We start from the raw sequence: 10,387 nt of genomic DNA on the forward strand, positions 1-10,387 counted from the left end.
CATTCTCCCTTGTCCTATCCTTACACCACCTGACAAAGAATCCCTCCCCAAACTTCCTGTAGGCCCCCTTTAGGTACTGGAAGGCTGCTCTAAGGTCCCTCCAGAGCCTTCTCTTCTCCAGCGTGTACAGCCCCAACTCCCTCAGCCTGTCCTCACAGGAAAGGTGCTCCAGTCCCTTGATCATCCTCATGGCCGTACTCTGGGCTTGTTCTAATACTTCCGTGTCCTTCCTGTGCTGGGGGCCCCAGAACAGCACTCCAGGTGGGGTCTTGTGAGAGCAGAGCAGAGGGGGAGAGAATCACCTCCCTTGTCGCGCTGATCACGCTGCTTTTGATGCAGCCTAGGGTATGGTTGGCTTTGTAGGCTGTGAGTGCATGTTGCCAGCCCATGTGGAGCTTTTCATCAACCAGCACCCCCATGTCCTTTTCCTCAGGGCTGCTCTCAACCCATTCTCCACCCGGCCTCTATTGGTGCTTGGGATTGCCCTGACCCAGGGCCAGGACCTTGCCCTTGGCCTTGTTGAACCTCATGAGGTTTGCACAGACCCACCTCTCAGGCCTGCCCGGATCCCTCTGGATGGCATTCCTTCCCTCCAGTGTGTTGACCACACCATGCAGCTTGGTGTCATCAGCAAACCTGCTGTGGGTGCTGTTGATCCCGCTGTCTGTGTCACTGACAGAGATGTTAAACAGCGCTGGTCCCAGTACTGACCCCTGAGGAACACCGCTTATCTCCCACTTGGACACTGAGCCCTTGACTGCGCCTCTATGATTGTGACCATCCCACCAGTTCCTCACCCCTTGTTGTCCATCCCTCAAATCCATAAATATCAATCACTGGTTAGGGTTATGCCATGAAATTTACTGGTGTTTATAACTAAGATCGTTATCTTTGGTCTTCAGCTATAAAAGGTTTCATAGGATAAAAGCATGTTTCATTAAAGGGAAGGGCTATGCTTTTTGAGCATTATGGCTATGTCTGTTTTTCTTGATCTGTAACCATTGATGCGGTCAAGTTTTTCCTCTGTGCCCTGCCTCTTCTAAGAATAGACTACAGCTGGAACAAGGACAGGTGGTGGTATGGATTGCTGCAGTTTTCAATGTTTAAACTACTGTTCTTAAAGTGAACTTTTTAAAGGATTTTGGGGGGGAACTTCAGACAATAATAGGTCCAACTATTATGTGATCTAAGCCTCACTTTAATAATTAGGACATTTCCATTCAGCAGCCTACTCTTGTTTGATCTGGTCTGTCAGACCTTCAAGGTGGGATTTTCCTTTCTGTCACTGTAACTGAGGAGCCTTTACAAAAGGCTTGTCAGTTACAAAAAAAAACCTTACATAAACCAAAACCAAAACAAAGCAACAGCCACAACCAACCAACCAACAGTATTTAAATGTGCATAGTTTCCGGGTGTTGTTCTGAGATGAAAATTAAAGAGCAGAGAAGACTGTGGGGTGACCATGCTGAAGGCTAGTTTCTATCAGCACACTGCTTGTTTTTAATGCCTCTGTTGAGCGCCTGGGGTCTGCTTTAACTCCCTAATTCTGTTGCTGTTTTGAGCCTTTAAAGATATTATTGTTTGCCCATCCAAATGCTAACTGACCAAGTTTTTTTCTGAGCGAGCTCCTTTCAGATGCGATGAGAAGGGTCTAGACACTTGTCGCTTTCTGTCTTTATGTGTATTTACAAGCAAGTACCCTTGGAAAAGCTACCATGTGATGCTCAAGAATTCTGATCTATTGAGTTTCTCTCTAAAATTTTGTGTGATGAAACAGACCGTGGATCTTCGAAGTCTGCGGCAACTGATTCCTAGCTAGTGTAACACTGGTTGGATATGACAACAGCCCTGAAGAATCTCACCACATGGGGTGGGATTGCAACTGAGTCATGGAACAACCCGGTGAGTTCAGCTTCCTGGCACAGCCAGAGCCCTGGAATTACCCCTCAGCCCCTGGGAAGTCACATGTGACAACAGTATGCTAAAAAAAGAAAATTAAAAAATGCAGACTCAAAACCCCAGGATAGTGTGCTGTCCGGTGAGCGTCAGTCATGTGTGAGTCACAGGTGAGTGTGAACAAAATAATTGTAGGTGTGCCTGTACCCTCCAGAACATACTTTGGGTGTTTTGAGTCAAGCGAAGTCACACAGGTCACCTCATTGTTTGCATCCTCTTTGAAAATCATTGTTATGAATACAGTGTAATGGCATTCTGTAGCCGGTGGTCAGATACTCGGTTATTCTCATGCCTCCTTATGTAGAGCATGCACTCATTGAGCATGTTACTCTTTATCTTGATCACGTCCTGGTGCCGAATATTTTAGTTGTTAACTTACTCATTCTAACACTGCCCCTGAGCTGAACGCAGCACTCCAGGTGGGGTCTCACAAGAGCAGAGCAGAGGGGGACAATCCCCTCCCTTGACCTGGGGCCACGCTGCTTTTGGTGCAGCCCAGAATATGGTTGGCTTTCTGGGCTGCAAGTGCACATTGCCGGCTCATGTTGAGCTTCTCATCAACCAGCACCCCCAGATACTTGTCACCAACAAGTTGTTAAGCAGTACTGGTCTTAATACTGACCCCTGAAGAACACCACTCATCTCCCACCTGGACATCAAGCCCTCGACTGCATCTCTGAGTGTGACCATCCAGCCAATTCTGAGTTGTCCATCCATCAGACCTGTGTCTCTCCAATTTGGAGACAAGGATGTCACATGGGACAGTATCAAATGCTTTGCACAGGTCCAGACATGATAGTCTTGTTGGTTTTAACTTTCAGTATTACCTGTCAGATGAGAGGAATCTTAATACTAAAAATGTACTTGCTCCTCATTAACTGGGACTGCCATGCTCAATTTCAGTGAGGTAGATGAAATAGCACTTAACAGATTTTTAAAAACCTCTTGTGGTTTTAATATTGGTAAATTGTTTTCTAATTCTAGCTTTTGTAATATCAGAAAAAGGTTCATTATAAAGTATTCTTTGTCACAGCTGTTTCTGTTACATATACTCTGTCTTATTAATTTATCATAAATAGGTATACTCTTGCTCTTTTATGCTGTGTACAGTTCCTGGTTTTATGCTTGTTATAAACACCCCTTGCATTGAAGGCTATCAGTTTCATGTATTATTTAGAAGTGGTAATAGGCGGTATAGAAGAATAGTACTTCAAAAACAAAACAAAACTGCACTGAGGTGTAGGTACAAAGGTATGTGAATTCCACTACGTCTAATGGATTACTAGCCATTATGCTTTCTAACACGTATTTCCCCAACAAGAGGGGGGGATGTTACCAATACTAGTATTTAATGATGTTTTGAATGACATTGTTTTTCTAGAAGCGTCTCATTTTATTCAAAGAATCACAGAATCACAGAATTGTAGGGGTTGGAAGGGACCTCCAGAGATTATCAGGTCCAAATCCCCTGCCAAAGCAGGTTCACTAGAGCAGGTAAATCACATCCTTTTTTTCACAATCTGCAAATGCGGGAAAAAATACTTAGTACCTGCAACTAGCAAAACATTGCTATGTACTCCTTTATTCCCCTCTCCATGTTTTGATTTCAAAGGTATTTCAAATCTTTCAATCTTTTCAATCTTTCAAATTTTCAATATTTTGATTGAAAGGTATTTTATAAAAACAACCCTGAAGAACCCTGGCAAAAGCAATGCTTAGCTGCCCAGCTTTTCAATCACATTAACCTTTTAGGGTCAATTTTCTCCAGATGCACCAAAGGCTTTAGCTGCTCTGCAAAGTTCCTCATGTCATCGGAGACTACATCCTGTCCAGCTGGAGCTACCACGTTAAGCTCCACAAGGTAGGAGAGGGAGAGCGGCTCAATGTTATCCGTGTTGCCCGGCATCAAGATGCGAAAGATCTTGTAGACCACGATCTTCATGATGCCCTTGCGGAACACGTGCCCTTTGGCCACGAACTCGTGGTCCATGCGGAAACCCATCTCCACAAGGAAGTCCGTCAGGTTGTCCGACGTGGCAATGTCCACGCAGTTGCGCACCAGCGCGTGCCGGTTCTTGTCCCCTATCTCCGGCTGGCCCAGGTAGCGCAGGTGCCAGGGCATGCCGCTCTTGTCGATGGAGCGCCGCGCCCGCAGCACGAAGGGGCTGGCCTGCTGCCCCTTCAGCAGGAACACCATCTCGTGGTCCAGGAAGGTCTCCGGCTCCATGTTGTCGCACAAGCCGCGCAGGCGGTGCAGCAGGCTCTCCAGGCTCTGGTCCAGGACGCTGCCTGAGGCGGACAGAGACACAACGGCCATTGCCCACACCCCATGCACATCCCTTACACCCCAAACAGCCCCAAATACCCAAACACCCCCCCCCCCCCCGAGCACCCCCCCCAGACACCCCTCGGGCCAGGGGTCTCCTCTCGGCCGGGCCCCGCTGCCCTACCCTGCAGCAGGTACTCCATCATGTTGATGGTGCCGCCCGTCACGGGCATCATGGTAACGGGGGGCGCCTCCATGCTGCGGCCGGCGGCTGCCCGTGCGGCGGCGGCGGCGGGAGGGAAGGAAGGAGGAAGGGAAGGAGGCAGGGAAGGAGCGGCGGCAGCACCACCCCGCGGCCCGGCGGGGGCCTGCAGGCAGCGGGGAGTCGAGCCCCGAGCCCCCGCCGCAGCCCGGCCCCGCGCCGCCCCTCAGCGCCCGGCCCCGCCGGCCATGGTGGGGCGGGTGGAGGGCGGGAAGGGGAGGGGCAGCACGGAGGCTCCTCAGGGTGCTGAGGGCTCCTGCGGCCGGCCGGCAGCTGTGAGCCGGGAGGACCCCTGCTGGTTCTGCCCCACGCTCTCAGGAGCGATACAAAACCTCAGAGCAGAAAACCAGCAGTGCCCTCGGCTGGGCGAGCTCACCCCAAGTTGGTGAGCACCAGTGGCTCCCCCAGAACAGGGCGTCCCCAGCTGCCCTCACCGGCTGTGAACAGGCAGCACCCTGGAGATGCCGAGCTGCCTGGCCTCCAAGAGGGGGCCCTGAAGAGCACCCCCGTAACTGCACCTCTGTACCTTAAAAGTATCTTAAAGTGAGCTTTTCTTTCTGCCCTCCTTGCGGACAAGATGCAGCAGGCGCAAAAGGCAGTTGGTCAGACAGATGGAGGTGATGGAGAGAAATGCAGATAGAAATAGAAGCTCAGCACTGTATTTCCAGCCTCCTACCTAAGTTCTGTTCACCTCCCTTTAAAACTCTCATTATACACCTGTCTGTGGAAGGGAAGCTGAGTAGCATATGGGGCCAGGCCTTTAACTCAGCTGCCTACCACATTTCGAATGCACAGAGCAGAAACCTCCCTGCAGAGCCCCTGCAGGGAAACTGTCTTTGCAAAACAGGCCGTCCAGCCTCATCTAGACGTTGAAATAGCATGAACAGTGAAGGGAGGATCAGCTGGGTATGGTGTATGCTGGATGGATTTTTTTCTTCCTTGTTACTAAAACTTTTTCTAGAACTTTTTTTTTTTTTAAAATTATTTTTTTCCCATTCATCTCACAGTCTTTGGTTCTGAATCCCCTCTGTCGCCTTTGTCAATCAAAATTGCTTCCAGCATATGCATGCAGCATTTTCCATTTGCTGGCAGTGAATTAACAGCAGAAAGCCACCCACCCCACAAATCTGACTGCACAGTTGTTAAAATTAATTACTCTATAGTTATACAATAGGCAATTTACATAGTGCATTGATTGCACAATTAAAAATTGTAAAAGTTGTTGACAATTTCAGCACTAGGATTACTCATTAAATGATCTCAGGTCTTAGCAGGTAACTCAGGGATGTCGGTAGTTCTTAGCCATTTTGCCACAATGTTGTGTCACTGGCTGGGCTACCATCTTAAATTATGGGCATAAATTTACAGCATAAAGACAGTGATAGAGAAGGCAAGAAACATCAAATAACTGATGACGCTGTCAGCCTCATTGTAATACAAATTATGGTTTATTCTGTGCTACCTTGCTAAGCAGGAACATTTGTCAATTGAGATGATAGTTTAATGAGCTCCAAGTGACTTCCAGACTTGGCTGTGTTCTTAAACGCTTACCACCAGAGCAAAAACTAGAGTTGCATGTAGTTTTCTGTGCTATGTGACTGTCCCCCTCCAGATCTTACATTACCATTTTAGGCTGCTTTGTCAAATATCAAAGAAATTGCCATGAGAACATCTCTTCAATGAGTGTCAAGTACTGATTTTCTCAGGACTAACCCAGAAACAATTTTCAGATGGGAAACCCAAGATAGGTCCTGCAAAAGTGCAATTCTCTTTAGTCAGAAACTGTGCCAAAGTGATGTCTCTCCTTGTGGCTCATTTTTCTCACTAATGACAAACTCTCATTAGAGCTGATATTCTCAAAAGCTGAAGTAACTTTAAATATTTTACTATCATTAAACAGGACCAGCTCACACAGGTAGTCCTATGCCAGCTCTCACATGCAAAAGAAAGAAAATAAGCTGGACTGCTGTACGTATTTTTACACTAGCACTTGGCTTGTTAATATATCAGTACACAGTATATATAATAAAGTAAGCTTAAATGTGTATGGGGAACGGGCTAACCATTGACTGGAAAAAAAAAAAAAAAAGTGATGGTATAACTAACTACTGCCCACTCGTCTTAATGTATGTTTAATGTAAAAATATGACTCTCAGTCCAGCTTTACATAGCTCTCTGTCAGCAGGGTGACTGCCTCCTCAGTGTTCCCGAAGACCCCTTCTCCAAGAATTTGGATTAATAATTACATAGTCTACAACATAAAGGATTATGTAGTGTACAACATAAAGGAAAAGGATTGTTGTGTGGGGGTTAGCAGGGCTGATCGATAGGGCTTTAAACTAGTTATGAAGGAGGATAGAGAGAAAAACAGGCACACCAGTGATAAGCTATGGGCTGGTATGCCAAAATTTGAGGGACTGCGTGCTACTGAGATCCTTCACTCTGCTCCATGACGTGCTGGCTACAATGAAGCACATTTGAAATATTTCTGCACCAATGCAGGCAGCATGAGGAACAAGCAAGAGGAGTTGGAAGCCTTGGCTCAGTCCCAGAGCTACATCACTGGCATAAGTGAAACCTGGTGGAAAGAGGCCTGTGACTGGTGTGCTATGATGGATGTTTACAGGCTCTGCAGGAGGGATGGGCAGGGCAGGTGAGGTGAGGGGTGGCAGTGTCTGTAATGGAGGGGCTGGGCTGTATGGAGCTTGCAGTTGGTGAGGACACATGTGAGAGCCTCTGGGTAAGGACTAAGGGACAAGTAAATAAAGGGGATGTCATCGTGGGAGTCTAGACCAGGTTGCTCAAATAGTTGACAAAGACAGTTGATATTATCTTTTTGGATTTCAGTAAAGCTTTTGACACTGTTTCTCACAGTATCCTTCTGGACAAAATGTCCAGATGAAACATAATGCAGTGGGTGAACAGTTGGCTGACTGGTTGGGCTCAAGGGGTTATAGCAAATGGGGTTATTTCAGGCCGGCTTCAGGTCACTGGGGGGGTTCTCCAAGGCCTCACTGTAAGCCCAGTTCTCTCCAATTTTTTCATAAATGGCTTGAATGTAAGACCACAAGGTGTTTTGAATAAGTTTGCAGATGACACTAAATGGGTAGGAGCTGTTGACTCTGTCGAGTGTGAGAGAGAGTGTGAGTCTCTCAAGTTGTGGAGAGATCTTGACAAATTAGAGAGCTGGGCAGTTGCCAGCCATGTGAAGTTTAACAAGAGCATGTGCCAGATTCTGCACCTGGGGTGGGGCAACCCTTCCTATACATACTGACTGGGAAATGAGAGGCTGGAGAGCTGCCCCGCAGAAAGGGATCTGGGGTTCTGGTCAACAGCAAGCCGAACACGAGCCAGCAGCGTGCCCTGGCAGCCAGGAGGGGCAACCCTACCCTGGGGTGCACTAGGAATGGATTGTCCTGCTCTGCTCTGTGCTGGTGAGGCCTCATCTCAGCTCTGGGTGCAGCTTTGGGCACCAAAGTATAAGAAGGACATAAAACTATTAGAGAACATCCAAAGGAAGGCTACAAAGATGGTGAAGGGTCCAGAGGACAAGATGTATGAGGAGCGGCTGAGGCCCCTTGGTTTGTTCAGCCCAGAGGCAGGCTGAGGGGAGGCCTCATGGCGGCCTGCAGCTCCCTCACGAGGGGAGCGGAGGGGCAGGCGCTGAGCTCTGCTCTCTGGGGACAGCAACAGGACCCGAGGGAACGGCATGGAGCTGGGACAGGGGAGGGTCAGGCTGGGGGTTAGGGACAGCGCTCTGAGACACATGGCCTGATTTTTGGGTGGTCCTGCGCAGACTCGGGAATTGGACTCCATTATTCTTGTGGGTCCCTTCCAGCTCAGGGTATTTTGTGATTCTCTGATTCTAACATACACTTACTGGGGGACTGCTTTCCATTTGTTCTCAGAGAACAGCATTTTAACACAGTGCAAGGGCAGAGCAGCTTTGTTTTCTCACCCATGCCCTTATGATTCTCCAGCATCCTGCTGAAGCAGCTGGGCAATTGGCTAGGGAGGGGCTTTGTTACCAGTCTGTCACCCCACCACATCTTTACAGATAGTCTGAGTCCTAGGAGGAATGCTGTCACAATTCTGTGACTGGGGAAGAACCTAAAAAGCTGGAGCTAAAGTCCTTAGTGTTCCCCAGGTAGATTATGAAGCTGACTGAATATAAAGCAGTAGTGAAAATGGTACAGTAGGTAATTTTGCATTTTAATGTATTATACTGTGCAAAGGCCCTAGAGCACTGTAGAGATTAAGGGTAGCTTCAGAGGCAGACCTCCTCCTGGAGGTGGTACAAAGCAAGGTTGGGCCCAGTAGCAATCTCTGTGTAGGATAGGAAGACAAGACCCAGAATTGTCAGCACTAGGAACATCACTGGATGCAAGTGTAACTAAAGCAAGATACATCTGCCTGAAATACAAACTTTACCTGAGGCAACAGAGCATCTATGGAACAGAGATGTTCTTGCAGGAATGAGGGCACCACTTGAAACCCAAAGCATCATCTATCTATATCAGCAGGTGTCATTATGCAGTGTTACTGCCGTAAGCGAAGTGATGCAGGAAAAAAGAGAGAACCTCAAAGGCAGTGAGCCATGTCCCAGAATACAGATAGGGACGATACATCTGAAAAGCACTATAAGCAGCAGGAGTTCTCACTCCACCATGAAAGGCAGCTAGGAGTGGGAGGGTGGGACATCTACCACAGTTTTTCTCAGAACTGTATCTGCATTAGCAGCAAGGGTTCACGCCAGGCATATGAACTGTCCAGACAGTGCTGTGTATAGACATCCAGAATCGGTCTGGATGAACTCAAACCCTTTTGTGGGAATGAAGCTGGTTCACAGCCCCACTCTTCTGGGAGCTGGCATGCCTGCCAGACAGCTCCTTGCTGGAGGTCTTTGCTGGCACACACACATTCAGTAACCAAGAAAGCGTCCGCTACAGGCTTCTAGCAGCACACCTATATTAGGTATGAACATGGTCTGCACCCCCTCAATGTGTGTGCAAAGCTCCTCGTCCTGCCAGTAAGATTAGATAAGTGATGCTTCACTGATAACTTCTTAGTCCGGCTGAAATCAAAGTGGCCAAAAAAATACGTGTAATTAGTGACAGCTGGAGCTGCAGCACTTCCCAGCCTCACAACTCCAAAACTTCGTCAGGCAGCAGCAATGGGATGTGGTGTAACAGGGGTGAAAGCAGAATCAGGACACAAAAGGAAGTAAAAAGGGAAGCAAAGTAGCTGCCAAACAGCTTTTACAATTTTTCTTTGCCAGGATTTTAAAGTATTTGAAAAACCACGGTAATTGTAATAATGTAGCATTTAGCTTGCTGCATGTTTGGAAACTTGATTCTAGACTGCTGAGTTGGTTTTACCACGGAAAGTCAGTCAGGCACACATATTTTGCAGTGGTGTTGAAATACGCTACTGCAGGCAGTGAAATAGGAATCCTGTAGTTCCCTAAACTTTAACAGATATGAAATGGTAACCTCTGATTCTGGTATAAAACACACAGCCCTGAGGAGACTGGAAAATAATGCAGATTGCTTTGTCTGTTTGATTACAGTGCTGGACATGACCAAGATGAAACAGACAAGGAAAAGGAAAAATACATATATTAAGATCAGATCTGTTCTTTTAATCTTCTAAAGGAAATGCACAATAGCAGAGCTTGTATTGTCAGGCAGTTGTTGATGTACTAACATGTTCTTTTACTCTTCCACAATAACACGTCTTGCAAGAACATAGGCAGTACTGTCTATTTGACTAAAATATATTTTCCGGATGAAAGCTGTGTTTAAAATTCAGGCAGTAAATTAAAAAACTAAAAAGTAGCTTTGAAACTTTTACTTTGGTGGACGCATGAGAAACTGCCAGAAGTAGAATTTAACAATTTTGTG

The 10,387-nt window shown here is 47.2% G+C and overlaps 1 protein-coding gene across 1 annotated transcript; it reads right to left on the bottom strand.

The window, feature by feature from the left end:
• Positions 1 to 3,325: 3,325 nt before the first annotated feature.
• MED18 (mediator complex subunit 18) lies at positions 3,326 to 4,572 on the bottom strand. The gene is made up of 3 exons (XM_035309582.1): positions 4,407 to 4,572; positions 3,625 to 4,245; positions 3,326 to 3,567 (listed from the first exon to the last, which is right to left on the bottom strand). Exons 1-2 carry the CDS (start codon positions 4,477 to 4,479, stop codon positions 3,692 to 3,694), a joined length of 627 nt encoding a protein of 208 aa, XP_035165473.1. The 5' UTR covers positions 4,480 to 4,572; the 3' UTR covers positions 3,326 to 3,567; positions 3,625 to 3,691.
• Between the last annotated feature and the right edge of the window lie 5,815 nt (positions 4,573 to 10,387).

The sequence above is a fragment of the Oxyura jamaicensis genome, chromosome Z, assembly GCF_011077185.1.
Source record: "Oxyura jamaicensis isolate SHBP4307 breed ruddy duck chromosome Z, BPBGC_Ojam_1.0, whole genome shotgun sequence".
Classification (NCBI taxonomy): domain Eukaryota; kingdom Metazoa; phylum Chordata; class Aves; order Anseriformes; family Anatidae; genus Oxyura; species Oxyura jamaicensis.

Coding starts and splice junctions, on each gene's coding strand:
- MED18 (XM_035309582.1), bottom strand. CDS start 4,479: ATGGAGGCGCCCCCCGTTACCATGATGCCCGTGACGGGCGGCACCATC. Junction 4,246..4,406: donor GATGGAGTACCTGCTGCAGG/GTAGGGCAGCGG, acceptor TGTCCGCCTCAG/GCAGCGTCCTGGACCAGAGC.